A 26,088-nucleotide genomic window follows, 5' to 3' on the forward strand; every position below is an offset into this window, starting at 1 on the left:
CAAGTGATTCTCCTGCCTCAGCCTCCCGAGTAGCTGGGATTATAGGAATGCACCACCATGGCCAACTAGTTTTGTATTTTTAGTAGAAATGGGGTTTCTCCATGTTGGTCAGGCTGGTCTCGAACTCCCGACCTCAGGTGATCCGCCTGCCTCGGCCTCCCAAAGTGCTGGGATTACAGGCGTGAGCCACTGCGCCCAGCTCCTCTACTTGTTTTCTATGCTGTCTGGCTGGTGTCTGTTCTAGTCCAGGGCACCCAGACCTCTCTCGCCTCAGACCACGGCACCTGCCGTTCCCTCTCTCTGGACAGAGCTTCCCTCGGCTCTTCCCACTGCTATCCCTTCTCTCCCTCAGGATTCAGTTCCCAAGTCACCTCCCCTGGCCTCTTGAAGCGAGCTGCCCACACAGTTCCCTTCTGCCCCATCTCCATGTCTATTTCCTGCGCTGTCCTTGTTACAAACCGGATTTATCTTCCCTGTGTGTAGATTCTCATTTCTTGACCATCTGCCTCCACTTCCCAGAAACGCACTGAGGTCGGAGTCCACAGCTTCCTGCCCATGCCTTGACTGCCCAGCCTTGCCCCCTTGGTAGGAATCCATTTACAATTGTTGAAAGAAAAAAAATAAATGATTAAAAACAGTATAAAGGAATAAGAAAATGGTGGATGGTAATACACAAATTATTCATTAGCCCCAAGGAGTGGGCTAGGAGGTACACAGAATGGACAGTCACATCCTCTGTGATACCTGTTTGTATTGGGCTCTTGAGTAATTGACAGAATGATAACACTGCCACCAGAGATGAGCTTTCCATGACGACCAAGGTGGAGGAGTCAGGGTTTGGGTGCTGTGGCCAAAATACACGTTTCAAAATAAATGGGTAAATAAATTCATCACTGGAGACTGCATAAAGGTTGAGGCAATAGCCAGAGCCTTGCATAGAGAATCACACCTGCTTCAAAGATTGATTGCTGTGCTACAAACCACCCCACCTTAAAGCTTACCATAAGGTGTATTGTTCAGGCTTCTGTGGATAAGGACTCAGATGGCCTGTCCACTGGATGAGCCAGCAGCTGGCTCACTCGTGCAGCTACAGTCAGAAGGTGGCCAGGTGGGCTGGATGGTGCCCAGCGGTCTCACTTACCTGCCTGGTACTTGGTGTGGGCTATCAGCCAGGAACCCAGCTGGGCTGTCAGATGCTCTCCCTGTGGTCACTCCATGCATCCAGCTTGAGCTCCCTCACCAAATGGCAGCTGGGTTCCAAAATACCAAGTGTGGTCAAGACTCTGCCTACATCACACTTGCTAAAGCCCTGTTGGCCAAGGTAAGTGGTCAAGCTCAGTGTTGATATGGGAGGACGAGGCTGGGCATGGTGGTTCTCACCTGTTATTCCAACACTTTGGAAGACCAAGGCGGGTGGATCGCTTGAGGCCAGGAGTTCAGGACCAGCCTGGGCCATATGGTGAAACTCTGTCGCTACCAGGTGTGCACCTGTAGTCCCAGCTACTCCAGAGGCTGAGACAGGAGGACAATTTGAGCCCAGAAGGTGGAGGTTGCAGTGAGCCATGATGGTACCACTGCACTCCAGCCTGGGTGACAGAGCGAGATGCTTTTCAAAAAGAAAATATACGTGTATGTGTGTGTGTGTTTGTGTGTGTCTATGTGTTGCGTGGGAAGCCAGTCACGAGGATGTGAATATCAGGGGGTGTGTTTCCTGGGGATCGCCAACATGACAGTTTGTCACAGTCTTCCCTGTGTGCCAATGCATCTTACTCCACCCACATGAAAATAACCCACCCATTCCCAACAGCCACAAAGTATCACCCCAATATGGAATCATGTTCAGACATCACATCCAAGATTCTGTCATCTAAATCAATCCCAGGTATAGACAGGGCACCTTCAGTTTGTTTTGTGGGGGTGAGTTGCCTCAGGTTCAGAGATCTGTGCTCTAAAACACAAGTGATCTCCAGCTGGGCTCAGTGGCTCAGGCCTGTAATCCCAGCACTTTGGGAGGGTGAGGCAGGTGGATCACCTGAGGTCAGGAGTTCAAGACCAGCCTGGCCAACATAGTGAAACCCTGTCTCTACTAAAAAATACAAAAATTAGCTGGGTGTAGTGGCGGGTGTCTATAATCCCAGCTACTCAGAAGGCTGAGGCAGGAAAATCGCTTGAACCCAGGAGGTGGAGGTTGCAGTGAGCCGAGATTGCGCCATTGCACTCCAGCTTGGGCAACATGAAAGAAACTCCGTCTCAAAAAAAAAAAAAAGAAAAAAAAAGGGGAATAGCTAGATGGGGCTGAATATCCAGGGGGCCTTCATCACATGCGTGGAGGCTTGGGCAGGCTGTCAGCTGGGGTGTTTCCTCTCTCCGCCTGGTCTCGCAGCATTTAGGACGACAAGTCTGTTTTCCTTGCATGTAGGTGAGCAAGTCCTAGATATGCAAAAAATGAAACCTACAAGGCTACTCAAAGCCCAGCCAAGGAAATCACATGACATCATTTCTACTGCATTTTATTGGCCAATGCAAGTCCCAGACCAGCCCAGATGGAAGGGGACAAAAAAATAGACTACATCCCTTGATGAGAAGAGTGTCAAAATCTCATGGCAAAGGGGTGTAAAAACAGACCGGAGGAAGCATGAGGCATACACTGCACCCCCACCCCACCAGCCCAAGCCCTTAGAGAAAAATGATGAAAAGTCCACCTTTGGCCAGGCATGGTGGCTCACACCTGTAATCCCAGCACTCTGGGAGGCTGAGGCAGGCAGATGGCTTGATCCCAGGAGTTTGAGACCAGCCTGGACAATATGGTGAGACCCACCTCTACAAAAAATATGAAAAAATTAGCCAGGTGTGGTGGCGTGAGCCTGTAGTCTCAGTTATGTGGGAAGCTGAGGAGAGAAGATGCCTTGAGCTCTGGAGGTTGAGGCTGCAGTGAGCAGTGATTGTGCCACTGCACTCCAGCTTGGGCAACAGAGTGAGATTTTGTCTCAAAAAAAAAAAAAAAAAAAAAAGTCGACATTTGTTAGAGTCGCCCAAGCAAGGGAGGGTCAGATGAATAGGGTCTCAAGTGAACATTTCTACGTGAGCATATCCAATCCGGGGTCTGCAGGGCCTGTTTTCTCTGGGAGCAAGGACTATTAGCAGGCAGGGGATGGGTCTGGGGGGCCTGGGAAAGGGAGAACAGATGGAGGCTCCATACAGGGAGATGCTGTGGCCAAGTTCAAGGTAGGGCACACCCCTCCATATTGAAGTAGGTCTTCAGAGTCACGCAGATGGGACAAGGCAGGGAGTTCCAGTGTAAGCTTGCTGGGACCCTCAGTAACACCAGAATAGAACCTGGACCCAGGATCCGGGGCAGACAGAACCTTTTTACCAAAGCCTGCTGTCACAACCCAGGCTGCTTTGCCTTGACGGTCCCCCTCGTCAACTGTAGGAAGGTGAGAAAAATGCAACTTCTCAAGTGTGCTGTTCAGGTCACACCCTCTAGAGGGCGAGCGTGCAGCAGAGGCATGCGGCATAAACCTTTGTCCCTTTCCTCGGCAGGGTCTGGTGAGAGTCAGGTCGCAGGACCCCCAGGCCACACTGGAGGAGACCCTGAAGCTCCACTTGGTCACCCAGGAGTCCGTACCCTGCAGAGCCTGGGCCAGGTGCTGAGAAACACAGGGATGGGGCTGGGCTGCACCTGCCCTTTTTTTGTTGTTGTTGGTTTGGTTTGGTTTTTTTGAGACAGAGTCTTGCTCTGCCACTCAGACTAGAGTGCAGTGGCACCATTTCAGCTCACTGCAACCTCTGCCTCCCGGGTTCAAACGATTCTCTTGTCTCAGCCTCCTGAGTAGCTGGGATTACAGGTGCATGCCACCGCACCCAGCTAATTTTTTATATTTTTGGTAGAGATGGGGTTTCACCTTGTTGGCCAGGCAGGTCTCAAACTTCTGACCTCAAGTGATCTGCCCACCTTGGCCTCTCAAAGTGTTGGGATTACAAGTGCGAGCCGCCGCGCCCGGCCCGCCCTTGCTTTTTGGGTTTTGTCTTTGCCACCCAGAGTGGCGTCACCTGGATAACCTGCCCTAAGGCTGCAGGGATGTAGGTGAGTCTGTCCCAGTCCAGGAAACCAAGGCTAGTACCAGATCGACTTTCATGGCTTCTGGGCAGAACCCAGATCTGCACCTCACGTGTCCTGGAGTCAGGGAAGGGTGAGGCTGGCTTCCCCAGTTCTGCCCTCTGGACGGGCGCTCCGTTAACAGAGACCCTGAAGAGCATCATGCCAGGTGTGGCCTCAAATAGTAAAGATAAGGGAAACAGAACGCGAGGAGAAGAAATATAGAGGCCAGGCCAAGGCCGTGCACAGCCCTCTACAGCATCTGGCACTGTGGTCGATTCTTTACTCTGACTCCCTCCTCTGGGAGCTCCCGTGACCATGAGCATCCTCCTCCTGGCTGGACGGCATCTCCTTTCTCTGGGCCTTCTGCCCTGGCCCCGTCCTCCCTCTCACTGGGTCCCGAGTCTCAGTGTTGGTCACTTATGACCCCAAATCGCCTTCTCCAGCTGGACACCCCCAGTCTCCTGGGCTGGACTCTGCAGTCACCCTTGGTGCTCCCAGCTCCCCTGTTCCTAAGCCCTGCTGTTTCTACCTTTGGGAGGACACACAGGCTGTCAGCCCGTGTTTGCGAGTGCTACGATGCTTGAGTGTGCATAGCCCTAAACTGGGAGCTGGCACTGGGTGTTATGACTCCCCTTGCTGTAAACTTTAAGGACTCAAACAGAAGCAGAAATAAGTGAAAATAAGCAACATCTACTGAGTGCTGACCACCCACCAGGCTCCATTCCTTATGCCTGAAGGGGAGCGGCTCATTTAAACCTTACGCCTGAATGGGAGCGCTCATTGAACCCTTGCGCCCAGCCCCACAGTGAGGAGCCATCATTTTCACCTTCCCTGTTCAGATGAGGAAACAGACTATTGCAGTTAGAGGTTGCAAAGCCGAGCTGGGGTTGACCCAGCCAGGTAGGTCTCTACCCAGCTGCTCAAACCCAGCTGGGGCAATTGAAACAAGTCTTGAAATCAGTTACAAAGATTCTTTCTTTTTTGTATTTTACCATTTACCTAACTTTACATGCAACTTCCTTAGTTCAGATACAATGTTTCATTAAAAAAAAAAAATCTGAGCTGGACGTGGTGGCTCACGCCTGTAATCCCAGCTCTTTGGGAGGCTAAGGCAGGCAGATCACTTGAGATCAGGAATTCGAGACCAGCCTGGCCAACATGGTAAAACCCTGTCTCTATTTAAAAAAATACAAAAATTAGTCAAGCATGGTGGCACATGCCTATAATCCCAGCTACTCGAGAGGCTGAGGCAGCAGAATGGCTTCAACCTGGGAGGCAGAGCTTGCAGTGAGCCGAGATCGCGCCACTGCACTCCAGCCTGGGAGACAGAGTGAGACTCTGTCTAAAAAAAAAAAAAAAAAAGTCTGCTCTTCTTTAGAGCAAGGGTCCCCAACCCCCGGGCCTCGGATGGGTACAGGTACATGGCCTGTTAGGATCCCAGCTGCACAGAAGGAGATGAGCCGTGGGTGAGTGAGCATTACCGCCTGAGCTCTGCCTCCTGTTACATCAATGGCAGTGTTAGATTCTCACAAGAGCGAGAACCCTATTGTGAACTGCTGTGAACTGCACATGTGAGGGATCTAGGCTGGGTGCTCCTTATAAGAATCTAATACCGGCCGGGCACAGTGGCTCACATCTGTAATTCCAGCACTTTGGGAGGCTGAGGCAGGAGAATCACTTGAACACGGGAGGTTGCAGTGAGCTGACTGTGCCATTGCACTCCAACCCCTGGCGACAGTGTGAGACTCTGTCTCAAAAAAAAAAAAAAAATCTAATGCCTGATGATCTGAGGTGGAACAGTTTCATCCCAAAAGCATCCTCCTCACCCTGTCAGTGGAAAAATTGTCTTCCACAAAACGATCACTGGTGCCAAGAAGTTTGAGGACTGCTGCTCTAGAGGAAATCATACAGTGTCCTACTGGGAAACTACCTTTAAGAAAGGAAGTTAACGTGTTCTTTAATTCACAGATGGAATTTTCAAATATTTGCAACCCAAATTATTCCTATTTTAAATTATAAGTGCACCAGTGAAATGCTTTTTTAAAAAAAGGTTTTTGGCTAGGCATGGTGGCTCAAGCCTGCAATCCCAGCACTTTTGGAGCCCGAGGCGGGCGGATCACGAGGTCAGGGGATCAAGACCTTCCTGGCTAACACGGTGAAACCCCATCTCTACTAAAAATACAAAAAATCAGCCGGACATGGTGGCGGGCGCCTGTAGTCCCAGCTACTCAGGAGGCTGAGGCAGGAGAATGGCATGAACCCGGGAGGCGGAGCTTGCGGTGAGCCGAGATTGCACCACTGCACTCCAGCCTGGGAGACAGAGCAAAACTCTACTTCAAAAAAAAAAAAAGTTTAGGCTGGGTGCAGTGACTGGTGCCTATAATCGCAGCACTTTGGAATGACAAGGCAGGCAGATCACTTGAGGCCAGGAGTTCAAGACCAGCCTGGTCAACATGGTGAAACCCCATCTCTACTAAAACTACAAAAATTAGATGGGCTTGGTGGCACATGCCAGTACTCCAAGCTACTCGGGAGGCTGAGGCAGGAGAATCACTTGAACCCGGGAGGCAGAAGTTGCAGTGAGCCAGGATCTCGCCATTGCACTCCAGCCTGGCCGACAGAGCAAGACTCTGTATCAAAAAAAAAAAAAAAAAAAAAATTACACACTTAATAACAGATCATCAAAATATATGAAGCAAAAATTAACAGAATTGAGGGAGAATTAGAGTTCTACAATAATTGGAGACTTCAATATCCAATGCTCAATAATGGACAGAACAACCAGATAGAAAAAAAAGGAAGGAAATGGAGCACTCAACACAATAAGCCAACTAGATCTAACAGACATATACGGAACACTTCACCCAATAACAGCAGACAGCTGCTGTGGAAAACAGCATGGCAGTTCCTCAAAAAATTAAGAATAGAATGGGCAGATGATCCAGCAATTCCACTGCCGGGTGTACACTCAAAAAAATTGAAAGCACAGTCTCAAAGAGGTATTTGTACACCCATGGAAGTAACCCAAGTTTTCATCAACACATGAATGGAGAGGCCAAATGTGGTCTACACATACAATGGAATATTATTCAGCCTTGAAAAGGAAGGGAATTCTGACCCACGCTACAACATGGATGAACCTTGAGGATATTATGCTGAGTAAAATAAGCCAATCACATAAAGAGAAGTACTGAATGATTCCATTTATATGACACACTTAGAATATTCCCAATGGCCAGCCAGGCGCAGTGGCTCACGCCTGTAATCCCAGCACTTTGGGAGGCCCAGGTGAGCGGATCACCTGAGGTCACGAGTTTTTTGTTTTTGTTTTTTTGTTTTTTGAGACAGCCTGTGTCATCCAGGCAGGAGTGCAGTGGCATGATCTTGGTTCACTGCAGCCTCCACCTCCTGGGCTGAAGCAATTCTTCTGCCTCAGTCGCTCGAGTTGCTGGTATTACGGGGGGCCCACCACCATGCTCGGCTAATGTTTTTTTTTTTTTTTTTTTTTTTTGAGACAGAGTCTTGCTCTGTTGCCCAAGCTGGAGTGCAGTGGCGTGATCTTGGCTCATTGCAACCTCCGCCTCCTGGGTTCCAGTGATTCTTCTGCCTCAGCCTCCTGAGTAGCTAAGACTACAAGCACACGCCACCACCCCCGGCTACTTTTTTGTGTGTTTTTAGTAGAGACGGGGTTTCAGCATGTTGGCCAGGATGGTCTCGATCTCCTGACCTTGTGATTCGTCCACCTCGGCCTCCCAAAGTGCTGGCATTACAGGTATGAGCTACCGTTCCTGGCCAATTTTTGTATTTTTAATAGAGACAAGGTTTCACCATGTTGGCCAGGCTGGTCTGGAACTCCTGACCTCGTGATCCGTCCGCCTCGGCTTCCCAAAGTGCTGAGATTACAGGCATGAGCCACCTCACCTGGCAGGTTCAGGACTTCAAGATCAGCCTGGCCAACATGCCGAAACCACGTCTCTACTGAAAATACAAAAATTAGCTGGGCATGGTAGGATATACCTGTAATTCCAGCTACTTGGGAGGCTAACGCACGAAGAATCGCTTGAACCTGGGAGGCAGAGGTTGCAGTAAGCCAAGATCGCGCCACTGCACTCCAGCCTGGGTGACAGAGCACAGCTCCATCTCAAAACAAACAAACAAACAAACAAACAAACAAAGAATATTCAAAATGTTAAAGACAGAAAGTAGCATAGTGGTTGCCAGGGGCTGGCAGAGGAGAGAATGGGGAGGAGGGAATGAAGAGTTTGCATTAAATGGGTACAGAGTTTCAGTCTTACAAGATGAAAAGAGCCGGCTGGGTGCAGCGGCTCACAGCTGTAATCCCAGCACTTTGGGGGGCCGAGGCAGGTGGATCATTTGAGGTCAGGAGTTCAAGATCATCCTGGCCAACATGGTGTAACCCCATCTCTCCTAAAAATACAAAAATTAGCTTGGTGTGGTGGTGCGCACCTGTAATACCAGCTACTCGGGAGGCTGAGGCAGGAGAATTGCTTGAACCTGGGAGGCGGAGGTTGTGGTGAGCTGTGATCATGCCACTGCACTCCAGCCTGGGCAACAGAGTGAGACTCTGTCTCAAAAAAAAAAAGAAAAAGAAAAAGAAAAGAGCCATGGAGAGGGATGGTGGTGGTGGTTGCACAACATTACAAATATGTTTAATATGTTTAATACCACTAAACTCTGTACTTAAAAATGGTCAAGATGGTAGATTTTATGTTATGTATAATTTACCACAACATTTTTTTCTTTTTTTTTTATTATTATTATACTTTAAGTTTTAGGGTACATGTGCACAACGTGCAGGTTTGTTACATATGTATACATGTGCCAGGTTCACAACATTTTTAAAATTGGAAAAAAAGAAAACCAGGAGCAAGGATTTTACCAGAGCAATAAGTAGATGACAGTCACATGAAAAAGACATTCGACATCATTAGCCATTAGGGAAGTGAACATTGAAATCACAATATTACTACAGACCTATCAGAATGTTACCACAGACTTATCAATGGCTAAAATAAAACATAGTGGCAGTGCCAAATGCTGGAGAAACTGGATCATTTATACATTGCTGGTGAGAATATAAAATAGTACAGCTATTCTCCAATTTAGTTTAGCAGTTTCTTTCTTTCTTTCTTTCTTTCTTTCTTTCTTTTTTTTTTTTTTTTTGAGATAGTTTCTCTCTCTGTCACCCAGACTGCAGTGCAGTGGCATGATCTCAGTTCACTGCAACCTCCGCCTCCCGGGTTCAAGTGATTCTCCTGCCTCAGCTTCCTAAGTAGCTGGGACTACAGGTGCGAACCACCATGCCCAGCTAATTTTTGTATTTTTAGGAGAGACAGGGTTTCATCATGTTGGCCAGGATGGTCTCGATCTCTTGACCTCATGATCCATCTGCCTCAGCCTCCCAAAGTGCTGGATTACAGGTGTGAGCCACTGCACCCGGCCAAGTAGTTTCTTATAAAACTAAACGTGTACTTAACATACCGTACAGCAATTGCATTATTGGACATTTATTCCAGAGAAATGAAAATTTATGTTCACATTTAAAAAACAAAAACAAAAACCTGTGTCCATAGCAGCTTTGTTCACAATAGCCAAAAACCGCAACCAATCTAAACGTCCAGTGGGCAAATGGTTCAACCTGTTGTGGTACATCCATGCCATGAGTCGTGCCCTGCAATGAAAACAAACAACCTATGGAAACCAGCAACAATTCAGATGAACCTCAAGGGTATTACGCTGAGTGAAAAATGTCAGTGACGAACGATTCCTTACATACATTCCATATATAATCACATACTGATGATTCTATATATATTTAAAAAATCATATCAAAAGATCCCATATATATTCTAGATATATATTCCATATAATCATATACTAAAGATCCCATATATATAAACTTCTTTTTAATATTCGTTTTTATTATTTTATTTTATGTTGTTTTGAGATGGTGTTTCATCTTGTTGCCCAGGCTTGAGTGCAATGGTGCGATCTCGGCTCACTGCAACATCCATCTCCCAGTTTCAAGTGATTCTCCTGCCTCAGCCTCCCGAGTAGCTGGGATTACAGGCATGCACCACCACACCTGGCTAATTTTGTATTCTTTTTTAGTAGAGATGGGGTTTCTCCATGTTGGTCAGGATGATCTCGAACTCTCAACCTTAGGAGATCCCCCCGACTCGGCCTCCCAAAGTGTTGGGGTTACAGGCATGAGCCACCGCGCCCGGACTATTTTTTTATTTTTTGAGATGGAGTCTCGCTCTGTCACCCAGGCTGGAGGATACTGGTGAGATCTCAGCTCACTGCAACGTCCACTTCCTGGGTTGCAGCTATTCTCCTGCCTCAGCCTCCCAGGTAGCTGGGACTACAGGTGCGTGCCACCATGCCTGGCTAATTTTGTAATTTTTTTTTTTTTTTAGTCGTGACGGGGTTTCTCCATGTTGGTCAGGCTAGTCTCGATCTCCTGACCTCAGTTGATCCACCCGCCTCAGCCTCCCAAAGTGCTGGTATTACAGGTATGAGCCACTGCGCTCAGCCATATATAACCTTCTTCAAATAAAATTACACAGGTGGAAAATTTTTTTCTTTCTTTTTTTTTTGAGACAGGGTCTCACTCTGTCACCCAGGCTAGTGTGCGGTGATGTAATCACGGCTTAAGTGAGATCCTCCCCCGCTCAACCTCCCTAGTAGCTGGAATTACAGGTGCACACCACCACATCTGGCTAAGTTTTTTGTTTTTGTTTTTGTAGACACGGGGTTTCAGCACCTTGCCCAGGCTGGTTTCGAACTCCTGACTTCAGGTCATCCGTCCGCCTCGGCCTCCCACAGTGCTGGGATTACTGGTATGAGCTACCACACCTCGCCCGAAAACGTTTTCAAAATAATAAAATGGGTTGGGCAAGTGGCTCACGCCTGCAATTAGAGGCCTGGAGACATTAAGTAAACCACCCAAGGTCACACAGTAAGGAAGGGGCAGATCTCAGACTTGCCTGACTGCAAAGCTGGTGTCCCTTCCCCACTGTGCCTTAACTACCGCCTAACAGCTGGGTTGGAGGATGCCTCCCTGGTCTAGGATCATTATTACATTTTCTTCTACAAAGTATGTTTCTGATCAACGGAACTGTTTATTTTCCACCCATGGTCTTATCCTTTGTCCATCTCTTTCTGATGGCAACAGAAAACTTCACCTTCAAGAAGAGCGCCTTGGCCCGGCCACCGCACTGTCTGGGAAGTGAGGAGCACCTCTGCCCAGCCCCCGCACCGTCTGGGAAGTGAGGAGCGCCTCTGGACGGCCCTGAGCAACCCTCCAGGCGTGAAGTGACAGCCCTGTGTGTGATCTTTCTGCCCTCCCCAACTTTGCATTTTCGACAGTAAAATTTACTTTTAAATTAAAGGATTTATACTGGGGAAGATTTAAAAAAAAAAAAAAGAAAGAAAACTTCACCTTCCAAAAACAACCACTGGGACTCCGCTTTGTGCAGAGGTAGGACAAGCTTCTGTGCAGGTAGGGGCGCTGCTGCACCCCCTACCACCCACGCATCCTCCTCCCTATCTGCCTTCCCGTCGTCGTAGCCAGAGGAGTTCAGAGCCTCTACAGAGAGCACAACTTTTCCAGCTGGAACAAACTCCCCTTAAAGGAATCTATTTAGGAAGATTATTTCAATGTACATTCATTCCTCCAAAATATGCTTAGATGGCCTTAAATAATCAGAAAGCTGTGTGTGTACGTGTTTCCCATTTTCTTGGCCCACACAGAACCCCTTGAGAGGTCCCTGTGGGCAGTGAGCCTGTTTATAGACACCCTTCTCCCCTCCTTGGTGTCACAGACATCGCAGTCCCTCTGAGGGGCTGACCTGCCCCCCACCTTCTGGAAGCTGTGAGGTTGGAAGAGAGGACGCATGCCATAGACCCAGCACACAGCTGGGAACTCGAGGCACACCTAAGCCTTCCCTTGTGCTGTGCGGAGTCCACACTTCCCTCCCCACTGGAGTCTCAAAACCTCCCCTCACTCAACAGGGAGGTGCTGCTCAAAGCTCTGGGCACACATTAGGGCTGAGGAGTGGGTGGTATAGAGGGGACTCCAGCCTGTCCATCCACCAGGCAAGGGGGCACCTGCCCCTCTCTCAGCCTGGTCTGGACTTGCCTCCCGGGCTCTGGCTGCAATGCCTTTCTCTTTCTCTTTGCAATTCCGTTGGGTCCTGCCCAAGACAGATAAAGACAGAGCAGCCTGTCTTTATCGGAGGTTCCTCTGCCAGCGGGAAGGGTCCTGGGAAAACCAGAGCCAGAGCCAGAGAAACATAAAGCACCCCGGTGCCTCCCACACCAGTGCCTGAGCAGGAATAGGGAGGGGCCATGACTCACAAGGCCCTAGGAGGTCACTTTAAGGAGGGCCGTCCAACTGCAAGGATGCTGTAAGCAGGAAGTGAAACCATAGCGCTTCAAAAAAAGAGCGGGACAGGGACAAGCGTATCTAAGAGGCTGAACATGAATCCACAGATCAGGTACCGCTGCCCACTCTGTCTGCCGGGCCCCTCCTTCCCCTTCCTGCCTGGTGGTCCTGCTGGGCCTCAACCCTGGCCTCCTCCCGCCCCTGCCCCTGCCCCAGCCCTGGGCTCCCTCCCCTCTGGCTCCCCTGCCACCAGAATCCCAGTCAGGCTATTTGCCCTGCTGTGTGGTCGCCCCACTGCTGCTTCTGAATGGGCTGCCTCCCCCACCTGCACCAGCCCAGGCCCCCTGCTGAGACTCTCCCTTAAAGTCATGCCCGGACTGGTGCTTCCCGCCCTGGGAGGGTGCTCTCTCTGTGTGCTTCCTGCCATTCCTGAGCTCAGAAACTGGGAGAATTGAACCAAAGGGTGATTGGAGCAATCAGGCATTTTGTTCTCAGCGCTTTGATGAAATTTCTGTAAGAATTACTTTGCTTAAATACAAAGTCTTAGGAGAGGGTGTGGGGGTAGGAATGGTCTCTGAAGCACATGATAAATCGTGTCATCCAAGGATGACTCCATGGTGAGCAGATGTCCCCAGACAGGTTCCACTCCAAGGTCACTCTTCATCTTTTAGAACATGACCAGTGGCCGACCGTGGTAGCTCACGCCTGTAATCCCAACACTGGGAGGCCAAGGCGGGCAGATCATGAGGTCAGGAGTTTGAGACCAACCTGGCCCATATGGTGAAACCCCGTCTCTACTAAAAAACATACAAAAATTAGCCAGGCGTGGTGGCGCATCTGTAGTCCCAGATACTCGGGAGGTTTAGGCAGGAGAATTGCTTGAACCCGGGAGGTGGAGATTGCGGTGAGCTGAGATCATGCCACTGCACTCCAGCCTGGGTGACAGAGTGAGACTTCATCCAAAAAAAAAAAAAAAAAAAAAAAAAAGAACATGACCAGTAACATGGAATGTGAGAATGTGGGAAAAAAATGCAATGATTAGGAGAAATGCTCTTATTTTAAAATTTAGTGAAAAGAGAGCCCAGTCCCCAACAGCTTTCTCGTACAGGGTCCGTGATGCAGAGGCTGCACAGGGCTGGCCTGGAAAGGGGCCCCTGCTCCATCCATCCCCAGCTCTGTGGCCTGGGCAGGTTACCCCGCCTCTCTGTGCCTCTGGCCCCTCCTCTGTAAGATGGGAATGGCCCCTGCAGAACTAGGGCAGCCTCATGTGAGCTCAGACCCACGCAGCACTTAGAAGAGTGGCCTGGGCCTCAGAATTCGCTTCTATCATGATTTTAAAATAATGTTAACATGCAGAGTGAAACATCAGGAAGGAATTGAGCTGAAAGGTTAAAAGCTATTTTTTAGGAGTGAAGAGTTTTATTCTCTTTTGCATTCTCCTAATGGGTTGGGGAGTGGGTTGGCAGAAATATTAGGAGGGTGGGGAATGTACCCCTGGAAAGGCCAGAGTTGGGCCCGAGCTGGAAGAGATCACCCCAGCCCCCTGCCAGCATCCCCTCCTCTTCCTCTCCCCTCAGTCTTCCTGCCTGGGAAGGCAGCAGAAATTCTCAGGGCTGTGGAGGGGTGGGGGAGCTGTGTTCAGTGGACATGAGCCCCGAGGACTCCACAGAGGGCTCCCTGCATGGGCCGGTTTCTCTCTTGTGCCTTCAGAAATCCAATGGAGAGGATGTACCAAAGCACATTCTACTACGACTTTGAAAACGAACCCATCCTCTATCGTCGGAACTACACCTGGCTGTGCTACGAAGTGAAAATAAGGAAGGACCCCTCAAAGCTCGCTTGGGACACAGGGGTCTTTCGAGTCCAGGTACTACCCAAACTTCAATCGAATCACAGGCGGTGTTGCAGGAATTAGAGGACTGTAGAGACTGATATGGGTGAAACAGGAGGATTTATTTAGGTGCACCGGCTCAGCTGACTAACTTCCAAAAAGGATGAGCCCTTAATAAAGACAGATCGAGGTATTTATAAGCAAACTTACAGAAACAGAACAAAGGCAATTAATCAAACAGTGACAGGTCACATAATCTATAGCATAACAGATGACTTGGCATAACTTGGGGCCTTCTATAGCTGGTGGCCTTGCAGCTATGTCAAAAGAAAAACAGGAACTGGCTAAATACAGACATTTGTAAAATATAATTATAATTAATGGTTCTGGAAAGGAGAGACAGTAAAGGAATTTGTCTTTTTTTGTTGTTGTTGTTGTTTATTTTCTTCAACCTTACTCTGGAGGGGTGTGGGAGTGGTGTCTGGAGCCCATTCCTTTGGCCTTGACTTTTCAGGCAGTGTTATAACTGTCCTTGGGGTGAGCTGGCTAGGCAGAGGAAAACTTGTTCTTCTTTTCTTTTTAACCCTTGCTACAGTAGGACCTAAGCAGCTGGAAATGCAGAAAACACAACAGTAAATAAAATGCCCAGCAGTGGTCTCTCAATTGTGTATTTTTCCCACATTTCTTTTTTCTCTTTTTTTCCTTTTTTTTTTTTTTTTTTTTGAGACAGAGTCTCGCTCTGGCACCCAGGCTGGAGTGCAATTGCACAATCTCGGCTCACTACAACCTCCACCTCTCAGGTTCAAGTGATTCTTTGGCCTCAGCCTCCCAAATAGCTGGGATTACAGAAGCCCGCCACCAGGCCCAGTTAATTTTTTCTATTTTCAATTGAGACGGGGTTTCACCATGTTGGCCAGGCTGGGGAATTCCTGACCTCAGGTGAGTCACCTGCCTTGGCCTCCCAAAGTGCTGGGGTTACAAGCATGAGTCACCGCACCTGGCCACTTCCCACAGTTCTGTTTTTTGTTTTATTTTAAGACCAAGTTTCACTCTTTGTTGCCTGGGCTGGAGTGCAATGGCTCACTCTCAACTTCCACCTGCCAGGTTCAAGCGATTCTCCTGCCTCAGCCTGCGAGCTGAACGGTCACGTAAGGGTGAAGATTGTTGCCAGAAGCTCAGGGGATGCTCCAGACAGAGTGGCCTGGGATGTCGAGTCACAGCTGCTCCATGTCACGGGGGCAAGAGGAAGCAGGAGTTTAGTCGGACACGCTGCCCTTCCAGATAGAGGGCAAGAGACAGAAAGAGGTGCTGAAGTCGCCCTTGAATAACCACAGCAGTGGCACCCACAAAGGTGCAGTCCCCACAGCCTTATAGCCGCTTGTAGATGCCACCTCTTAAGGCCATTACCATAGCCATTAACACTGAACATGAGCTTTGGAGCAGACAATCACTCAAACTAAACAGGAGGGATGGAGGAAAGGAACTTCAATGGCAAGATGCCCTGGGCTCCTGTCCTGGCCCCTCCTCTCCCTGCCCCACCCCTGCACTCCTCCTGCTCCCCCTCTCAGAGCATCCCCTGCCCCCTGCTCCTCTCCCAGGTGTATTCCCAGCCTGAGCACCACGCAGAAATGTGCTTCCTCTCTTGGTTCTGTGGCAACCAGCTGTCTGCTTACGAGCGCTTCCAGATCACCTGGTTTGTATCCTGGACCCCCTGCCCGGACTGTGTGGCGAAGCTGGCCGAATTCCTGGCTGAGCACCCCAATGTCACCCTGACCGTCTCCGCCGCCCGCCTGTACTACTACTGGGAAAGAGGTTACCGAAGGGCGCTCCGTAGGCTGCGTCAGGCAGGGGCCCACGTGAAGATCATGGACTATGAAGGTGAGAGGTGGAGGGGTCAGGGGATCGTGAGCGGGAGGAACAGCATGAAAGATGGATGGATCTGCAGTGCCATGGCTGGGGGTGTCCCAGGGCAGCCTGCAGGGGCGGGACTGGCATTGACTGCAACTGACAGCCAGGAGACCAGGCCTGGGAGGACGGGCCCAGGGTCAGGGCAGAGCCTGACTGCTTCCCGCTTCTTCATCTCAGAATTTGCATACTGCTGGGAAAACTTTGTGTACAATGAAGGTCAGCCATTCATGCCTTGGTACAAGTTCGATGACAATTATGCATTGCTGCACCGATTGGATGCCAATTATGCATTCCTGCACCACACACTAAAGGAGATTCTCAGGTGAGGGTCTCCCTCTGGCCTCATCGTCTCTCTCCTCTCACCTCCTGCTCATCCTCCTGAGGACTCCCCTGGCTGGGCCTTCCCGCCCTCCCTCTTGACGCACTGCCTGCCCTCATTGTCACACCGCCTTCCCTTAACTCCTGATGCTCCCTCCACGCTGCCTCCTCCCTGCTTTCCTGGGCCCTTCCTGTGAGCAAGAGGCCCCTTCTGCCTCTAAGGCACCTGGATCTTGGACTAGAGGAACAAACAGCAAGACAGGGTGGCCTGGGACACCAGCCGCTGCCCTTCTGTGACATGGGGACAAGAGGAGGCAAGAGCTCAGCCTGCCAGGGAACAACTCTGGGCAGGAGATGTGGAAGGAAGGAGCTCAGTGTGGGGGCACCCATGGCATCCTGGGGGGACATCTGAGGGCCACCCCCACCCGCTATTCCTTCCTCCAAAGGTGGCCTCTGAGTGTGAAGGCATGGGGGGAGGCAGACACCTGCCCCTCACTCTCCCTCACTACCACATAGCTGCTGGGTGGCGGGGGTGATCCCTGGGATGATTCCTGAGGGCAGGATCCAGGGGTCCCTCTAGATGTCCTCCCACCCAGGTGAGAAAGCAGCATAAAGTGAGGCCTGCACTCAGATGGGCCTGGGAGGTCACTCACAGCACAGGTGTCTCCTGGAACAAGGGCCCTGGAAGATAGAAATAGAATCCAAGCCCAGAACTAACATCAGGGCCAGGACAAGCCTGCCAGGGAGGCTGCACGTGAAGCCTCAGGTCAGGGACCACTGCCCGCTCTGCCCGCGGGGCCTCTGCTGCCCCTTCCTGCCTGGTGGCCCTGCTGGGCCTCAGCCCTGGCCTCCCCTGTCCCAGCCCCAGCCCTGGGCTCTCTCCCCTCCTGTTCCTCTGCCACCCCCACTCCCAGCCAGGCTCTTTGCCCTGTTGTGTGGTCGCCCCACTGCTGCTTCTGAATGGGCCACCTCCCCCACCTGCCCCAGCCCAGGCCCCCTGCTGAGACTCTTCCCTGAAAGTCACCGCCAGGCTGGTGCTCCCTGCCCTGGGAGGGTGCTCCCTCTATGTGCTTCCCACCATTCCTGAGCTCTGGAACTGGGAGAATTGAACCAAAGGATGATTGGAGCAATCAGGCATTTTGTTCTCAGCACTTTGATGGAATTTCTGTAAGATTTACTTTGTTTCAACACAAAGTCTTAGGCGAGGGTGTCGGGGAGGGAACGGTCTCTGTACCAGAAAATAAGTCATTTCTTCCAAAGATGCCTCCACTGTGAGCAGAGGAGGATGCACACGACCCCAGACACAGGCTCCTCCTCCGTGAGCACCATTCATCTTTTAGAATGACACCTGTAACAGGGAGTGTAGGAAAAAATATGATGATCAGGAGAAATGCTCTTATTTTAGGCAGGGCACGGTGGCTTATGCTTGTAATCCCAGCTCTTTGGGAGGCTGAGGTGGGTGGATCACTTGAGGTCAGGAGTTGGAGATATGCCTGGCCAGCATGGCAAAACCTCCTCTCTACTGAAAATACAAAAAATGAGCCAGGCATGGTGGCGGGAGCCGGTAATCCCAGCTACTTGGGAGGCTGAAGCAGGAGAATCGCTTGAACCCGGGAGGGACAGGTTGCAGTGAGCCAAGATCGCGCCGCTGCACTCCAGGCTGGGTGACACAGTGAGAATCCATCTTAGAAAAAGAAAAAGAAAAAGAAGAGTAGCCTTGGCCTGGGAATTCTGTGTGATCTCAATGTAAAAATAATAATCATCATCATTGGACAGGTGAAATGTGAGGAAGGAATTGAGCTGAAATGTTCAAGCAATTATTTTAGGGTGAAGAGGTTTATTGTCTGTTGCATTTTCCTAGTGGGTTGGGAGATGTGTGGCAGAAAAACTGGGAGGTTGAGGGTGTCCCCTTGGTAGCCCCAGAGCTGGGGTTCCAGCTAGGAGAGGTCACCCCGGCCCTGCTGCCCCTGCCAGCATCCCCTCCTCTTTTTCTCTCCCAGTCTTCCTGCCTGGGAAAGCAGCAGACATTCTCAGGGCTGTGGAGGGTTGGGGGAGGCCCAGAACCCAGGGCCATCCAGGGAGTGGTGTTCAGTGGGCATCAGCCCTGAGGACTCCGGCGGGGGGTCTCTGCATTGGGGTTTCTCCCCTGTGTCTTCAGAAACCTGATAGAGGCAACATATCCACACATATTCTACTTCCACTTTAAAAACCTACTGAAAGCCACAGATCAGAACGAATCCTGGCTGTGCTTCACAGTGGAAGGTATAAAGCACCACTCAACTGTCTCCTGGAAGAGGGGCGTCTTCCGAAACCAGGTAGCATCAAAGTCCTAGTTACGCCCCAAATAGGAGCTAAGCAGCTGGGAATGCAGAAAACACAACAATAAGTGACGTGCCCAGCACAGTCTCTCCTGTGTGTACTTTCCTCCCACATGTCCTTTTTTTTTTTTTTTTTTTCTGAGACAAAGTCTTGCTCAGTCGCCCAGGCTGGAGTGCAGTGGCGCAATCTTGGCTCACTGCAACCTCTGCCTCCTGGGTTCAGGTGATTCTCCTGCCTTAGTCTCCTGAGTAGCTGGGATTACAGGTGCCCACCACCACGCCCAGATAATTTTTTTGTATTTTTAGTAGAAATAGGATTTTACCATGTTGGCCAGGCTGGTTTTGAACTCCTGACCTCAAGTGATCTGCCCCCCTCGGCCTCCCAAAGTGCTAGGATTACAGGCATGAGCCACCGCGCCCAACCTCCTCCCACGTTTTTTAAGTCCGTGGCCCAGATCTTCCTCCCTGACTGTCCTGGGATCGGATCGTGGAGGGGGTTTGCCTCTTCCCAAAAGGCCTTGTTAGCACCCAGCACCCTCACTCTTGACTTTGTTTCCCAAAATCTTGTCATGGAGCTGTGCATCCGGCAGTCCTCGGGAAACAGCAGCTGTGGGAAGCGGTAGGTGTGGTGTCCAGCACTGTGCCTGGGCCAGTCACTGTGGGCTGGTGGGGCCGCCCCTGCCACTGCCCTGATTCCTCAATGTCAAGGACACATCATCACAGGATGGTGAAGCCTCGCTCCTCACCCTGCCGCCCCCACAGCAGCCACTGACCTCCCACCCACCCTGTCATGTCCCACCCACCCCTGCAGCCCCCTCCACCCAGGCAGGAGACTTTTCAGAGTGTGTTTGGGGAGGGAGCCGTCTGTGTGCTGGGCAGGCCTGGCCTACAGAAGTGCTGGTCACGGAAACACCCAGGACTCAGGACTGAAGCACAAGTGTTTGCAGTCCCCACACACTAAAAAGGCAACAAGAACTCCTCTTCGAGCTTTTCTGATGAGCACTCACCTCTCACCCTCAAACCCCTGGGGCCTCTCTTTTCCTCCTGACCCTCTCTCTGGACCTGGCCTCTTGCTCTAGGTTCCCAGTTTTGGTCCCAGTGCTGGTCTCTCCTCCAATGGTACCAATTCCACGTCTCCTTCCACCTCCTGGGGCAGGTGCACAGGGAGCCTGAAAATCCCAGTGGATAATGGTGCTGTGCCCCAGCCAGTGAAGATGGTTGGAGAGGGGATTCTCCTCTCTTGTCTTTAAATGAGCATCTACTATTTCTTGCAAATGTTCCATGTCTCTGGACTTGGCCTAAGCCCTTTTTATGTTCAGTGTCATCTCGTTCTCCCTAATATTTAGAAAAGGGGGTTGCTTGTAGGACAACTTTGCTATAAGGAAGCCTTGTTTCCTTTTCTTGAGAACACAAAGCAAGCGAGTAGTAGAGCCCAGATTCATACCCAGGTCTACTAGAAATGGCGGCAAACAGAGATTCCTTCCCTTCCTTCCTTCCTTCCCTCCTTCCTTCCTTCCTTCTTTTCTTTCTTTCTTTCTTTCTTCCTTTCTTCCTTTCTTACTTTCTTTCCTCTCTCTCTCTCTTTCTTCTTTTGCTGCTGCCTCCAAACAGAGATTTTTCTAATTCTGGTTATGTCAGGATGCATACAGAGGGGCTGGGAGAGGCCTTCAAGGTAGGGCTGGTGTTCCCAGCCCAGGAGTCCTGAGCTGCCCCATCTGGCCTGAGAAGCACTTTTGGGAGACCTCAGGGCATCCTAAGGGACGTGGAAAATGCTATGAATTATCCAAAAAGAGGTCCCTGGCAGGCTCCTCTCCCCAGTGACCCCCCTCAGGAGTGTCCTTGCCCCAATGCTGGGTGTGGTAGGAGTTAACCCTGCAGGCAGGAGGAAGCCCCAGCGGGTCCATCTCCAGCAGTGGCTGTGGGTGAGCAGAGCCAGGACAGGGGTGCATGATGAGGCCAGGGAAGGAGACCCAGCTCTACCCCAGGGAGAGGGGCAGGGTCCTCCCCGGAGGGCCTGAGCACACTGAGCTGACCCTGGGGAGACCTTGACAAGGCCTAAACAGGCCCCAGGGCTGTGCTGACTTCCTGATAATCCCCCAGAAGGGGTCAGAGAGAGAGGATCAGTGGCCCCCACAAAGGGAGTGGAAGCTCCTCCTCTGACAGGTGCCTCAGTGTATGGGGAGCAGGGAAGGAGTAGGGGGGGTGCAGGAGAGGAGCGAGGGGTAGTCCCAGGAGGAGTCTTAGGGCTTCTGGTTTCCCCCATCTTTGTCCACAGACAACTGATGGATCCAGACACGTTCACTTTCAACTTTAACAATGACCCTTTGGTCCTTCGACGGCACCAGACCTACTTGTGCTATGAGGTGGAGCACCTGGACAATGGCACCTGGGTCAAGATGGACCAGCACAGGGGCTCTCTACACAACCAGGTGACCTACCCAGCCACCCGAATCCAGGCAGGGCCCTCCCAATCCAGGGACATTCATAGGTAGAAGGTTCTGGGTGGTACCTGTGGTTTCCTGCAGTGTTTGTCACTTGTGCTTCCTGCAGCTGTTGCTGCTTGGCCCTGGGGTTGGGGGGAGACTTCGGCTTCAGTGACTCTCCATGGCCAGGTGGGGTTGAGCCTGCCCGATGGCAAAGTGCTTCCTGAGGACCCTCTCAGGATCCCCTCACAGACACAGCTCTCACCAGGAACAATTCAGAACTGTGGGATTTGAGGACTCAGGGCCTACCTGACCTCACAAGGCCAGGTTGTCCCTGTGCCCTCTCTTGGGCTTCATCCTGCGGAGAGAGAGACTGAGGCAGGAGAGGCCGATCAGGGGTTCTGTCCTGCCCAGGGTGGAGCCCACAGCAAGGCCAGAACAGGCCCCATGTCAGGACGCAAAGATGGCCAGCATTTGGGGACGAACTGGGCCAGGCCAGGCTGAGGGGGCCAGGCTAGGCTGAGGAGCCCTGAGCCCAAGGGACTTTTTTCCCTGGCCCCTACCCAGCACAGCCTCTGTCTGGAGAGGCCAGGTTCTGCTTGGCTCTGGTGCTGGAAACTGGGGGCTTCTCTGGGCTCTATGAGCTCAATGTGGGCCTCGCTGGATCCACACACACTGCTTGGAACATCCTTCCAAGGGTGCCAGTCTCCATCACCGCCTAAGCAGTGGGACTCCCCCAGGAATGACCCACAGCCCCTTCTCAGCACAAACTGTGTCAACCACTCCACCCTGCATCGCCTCTGATGGAATCCCTCCCTGTCCTTGTCCCCATCACAATCACAGTCCTTGCTGCCCTGCTGTCCCCAACTTGACCAATTCCTAGTCTTAGTGGAAAATCCTTTTCTCTGAAGTTTGGAGTAAATACCATATTTCTATAAGTCACAATAATGACAATTATCCCATGTCCCAGGGACCTTCCCACGTTGGAGTGAGTCCTGCTGGCCTTCTCTTCCCCACTACTTTTGGTGGAATTCATTTTGGCCTAAGTCCATGTCACATTTGGGCTCAGCACAGGTTGTGGCACAGAATAGAAGCTTCTAGAATTATGGGTCACAGATGGGATAGGAGTAGGGGAGTTGATGAGTAGAGCTGGTCAATCTCCCCTTGAAGGAACCACACTCACTCAGGGGCATCAGGCCAATGACCTCGGGGCTCCACCGGCCCCTCCTCCCTGCCCCCATCTCTGTAGCCCCTCCCTGCAGGGCTGGGTCTGGGGTGAGGGTCCTGCAGGCTCTGACCTTGGGTACAAAATTGAAGGGGGCTCCAAATGCTCAGTAATTAGAGAAAATGCATTTTAATTTAATAATTAATGCAATATTTTAAAACGCAAGTTTAATGCAAATAGATCATGATGAATAAAACCGAAGATTTTAATAAAGCCTGGCAGGAGAGTGCTGTCCTGTGTATATTGGAGCTGGGGCAAAATAAAACATCATTGCTCCTGATCTGTTTGTATTTAAATGGACAATATTTTGCTTATCTTGGGAATTTTGCATAACATCTGATATTTTTAATATTGCATAGAAAATCATGCATCCTAATAACTGGGGTTTTGGCGACCCCTCTAATTTCGTGCTGGAAGCCCCCGCCTCCCCAGCCCCACCTGGTCCAGGCCCTCCCTCCCTGTTCACCACACATCACCTCACACTCTGTTTCCTTTTCTAGGCTAGGAATCCTCTCTATGGCTTGGACGGCCGCCATGCGGAGCTGCGCTTCCTGGGCCTGCTTCCTTATTGGCAGTTGGACCCGGCCCAGATCTACAGGGTCACTTGGTTCATCTCCTGGAGCCCCTGCTTCTCCTGGGGCTGTGCCAGGCAAGTGCGTGCATTCCTTCAGGAGAACACACACGTGAGACTGCGCATCTTCGCTGCCCGCATCTATGATTACGACCCCCTATATAAGGAGGCGCTGCAAATGCTGCGGGATGCTGGGGCCCAAGTCTCCATCATGACCTACGATGGTAAGAATGGAAGGTTCGGGTGGGGTGGGGTGGGGTGGGTGGGAGCAGGAGAGGTTCCTGGGAAGAAAAGGAGAAAGGCCTTGGTCTGCTGCCTGCAGAGACGATGGCTGGACTCCGGGACCTGACTTTGGGGTTGATGGGAAGAGAGAGGCCAGGCCAGGAGATGTGGGCCCGGGGAGGGCGGGGAGGGTGGCTGGAAGTGGAAGCAGAACTTGAGGATTTCCCAAAGAATGAGAACTGGGCTGGGCCGGATTCCAATGGGAAGGAAGTGCCCGATGAAGGAGCTAAGTCCCTAGGGGAGGGAGAGGGAAAGGAGGGACTGAAACCAGGATGTGGGAAGTCTGTCCTGAGAGTCATGGGTCCTTGGTGCCGCCCCCTCCCCACAGCGGGATCGTGACTTATCTCTCCTGTCCCTTTTCAGAGTTTGAGTACTGCTGGAACACCTTTGTGGACCACCAGGGATGTCCCTTCCAGCCCTGGGATGGACTAGAGGAGCATAGCCAAGCCCTGAGTGGGAAGCTGCAGGCCATTCTTCTGGTGAGGGCTTCCTCCCTCTGCCCAGTGCCCCATCGGCCTCCCCCTCCTCCCCTCTCCCCTGCGCCTTGCCTTCCCCTCTGCTCAGAGCCTCCTCTGGGTTCCCTGCTCCCCACAGGGCGCCCAGCTCTGTCCCTCCCTTTCCTTCTCACAGCCTCCTTCTCTTTCCCACCTCCCGCATCCCTCCCTCCTCTCCCATCATTGTCACTGTCCCCAGGCCTCCTCCCTGTGCCCTCTTTCCACTCTCTCACCTCCTGCTCCATTCAACCCCCCTGCTCTTCCAGAATCAGGGAAACTGAAGGATGGGCCTCAGTCTCTAAGGAAGGCAGAGACCTGGGTTGAGCAGCAGAGGAAAAGATCTTCTTCCAAGAAATGCAAACAGACCGTTCACCACCATCTCCAGCTGCTCACAGACACCAGCAAAGCAATGCGCTCCTGACCAAGTAGATTTTTTAAAAATCAGAGTGAATTAATTTTAATTGAAAATTCATCTTATGTTCCAAGTGTACAATAGTAAGATTATGCTCAATATTCCCAGAATAGTTTTCAATGTATTAATGAAATGATTTATTGGCTCCGTATTTAGACTAATAAAACATTGAGAATCTTCCATAATTGCTTTTGCTCAGTAACTGTGTCATGAATTGCAAGAGTTTCCACAAACACTAGCAAATGTGTAGATGCCTTTCCTTGTGTAGCGGACCTGTAGCGGGGCAAAGGTCACACGACATCCCTCTGGAGCCAGAAAACTCAGCTAAACCTCACAGGAGAGGAACCTAAATGCAGACCCCACCCTCACTCAGAGCCCCGCCCACCCTCACTCACAGAGCCCCGGGCGCTGATTGGAAGGGACAGGCCCAGCAGTAAGAGGACAGCCAGCAGCCAGTCTCCCTGTTGGAAAGGAACCACACACGTGCAGTCAGGGGCCCTCGGGAGCAGCCCTGTGTCCACCCCTTCCTGATTCCACCCCCCTAGAGAGGGAGCCCAGGGAAGGCCATGGCTGAGACCCAGGACAGGCCCAGTCGGGGGAAGGAGCCCAGGGAGGGGGCAGGTGTCCAGGCTGGGCCCAGAGAGAGGGCTGGGGAGAGGAGCAGCCCAGGAGGCAGAGCCCAGCCACAGAGGGGAGGGGAGCTGAGTCCTGGGGACAGGAGGCTCCAGAGGCAGAGACGGAGCCCAGGGCTAGGGCGGCAGGTGTCAGGGCTGTGGCTTCAGTTTGGCGTCTGTCCTGGGCCTTCTGCGCTGGTTCCCAGCTCTGGGATGTGTGACTTATATGCCTGATTACAGCAGGCTGCTCCCACCTCACGATTTCTGGAAAGTCCTCAGAAGCCGCATATATGACCAAGAACGGGCCTCACACGCAGCTGCTCCTGGGCAGAAACGACTCACTGTTTCCCTGGCCTAGACACACACAACACACACACACACACATACACACAACACACACAACACATACACACACATGTACAAAACACATACACACATGCACCCACACACAGTGACAGAGACTTCACAAAAAGAAACCTCCAGGTGCCCCAGAGCACTCCGGGGCGCAACCCGGCCCCACCCTGAGCAGAAGACTTTGGCGTTTCCCACACAGGGGCGGGTGCGGGAGGGACCGGGTTGTCAAAGCTGCCCTTTGCTGGTGTCTCTGGGTTTGATAACAGCCCTAACTCCACTTGTTGGAAGCAAGTGATGAAAAACGTGCAGTCATTCTGGGCAAAGGGACCAGTGTAGGGGAGGCCAGAGGGGCTCACCTGGTGAAAGAACACCAGAGTTAGTCATGTCACAGGGCAGGTCTCCTTGAGACCTGCCCCTTATGCCCTAGAACCCCACCTTCCAAGGGCCCAGGCCCCTGTCCCCCAGGCCTCAACTCACAGCTTTGCCGATGACCTGGGAGCCCTGGGGATCCTGGTGAGGTGACTGGACACAGCCTCATGACACTGCTGGGACCTGGGCTGGGAACTGAGAGCCTGTGGTCCCTCTGGGCTGTAGGGGAGGCGGGGCCCCACAGTGGCAGCAGAACCGGGAACTTGTACACAGCAGCATGGACTCCAGACCCAAGTGGGACCTCCATTCTGGTCTCAGGGTGACCTGGGCTGCACAGCCCAGCATCTGCCCAGGGTCCCTCTGCCCTGCTCTGTCCTTGAATAATCTGGACCCCTGCTGGGTACCCGCCTTGTTCCCCCTTACAGGGAACCAGGGTGAATCTCGGGCGAAGCCTGCA

The 26,088-nt window shown here is 51.6% G+C and overlaps 1 protein-coding gene across 1 annotated transcript; it reads left to right on the forward strand.

Annotated features, from left to right (window-relative positions):
- The first annotated feature begins 12,476 nt into the window (after nucleotides 1–12,476).
- APOBEC3B (apolipoprotein B mRNA editing enzyme catalytic subunit 3B) lies at nucleotides 12,477–24,479 on the forward strand. Its single transcript, XM_009234378.4, has 8 exons — nucleotides 12,477–12,624; nucleotides 14,223–14,379; nucleotides 15,942–16,221; nucleotides 16,429–16,573; nucleotides 21,163–21,316; nucleotides 23,036–23,330; nucleotides 23,752–23,867; nucleotides 24,149–24,479. The coding sequence occupies exons 1-8, from the start codon at nucleotides 12,608–12,610 to the stop codon at nucleotides 24,161–24,163; spliced, it is 1,179 nt and encodes a 392-aa protein (XP_009232653.2). The 5' UTR covers nucleotides 12,477–12,607; the 3' UTR covers nucleotides 24,164–24,479.
- Nucleotides 24,480–26,088: the final 1,609 nt, after the last annotated feature.

The sequence above is a fragment of the Pongo abelii genome, chromosome 23 (genome assembly GCF_028885655.2).
Source record: "Pongo abelii isolate AG06213 chromosome 23, NHGRI_mPonAbe1-v2.0_pri, whole genome shotgun sequence".
Lineage (NCBI taxonomy): Eukaryota > Metazoa > Chordata > Mammalia > Primates > Hominidae > Pongo > Pongo abelii.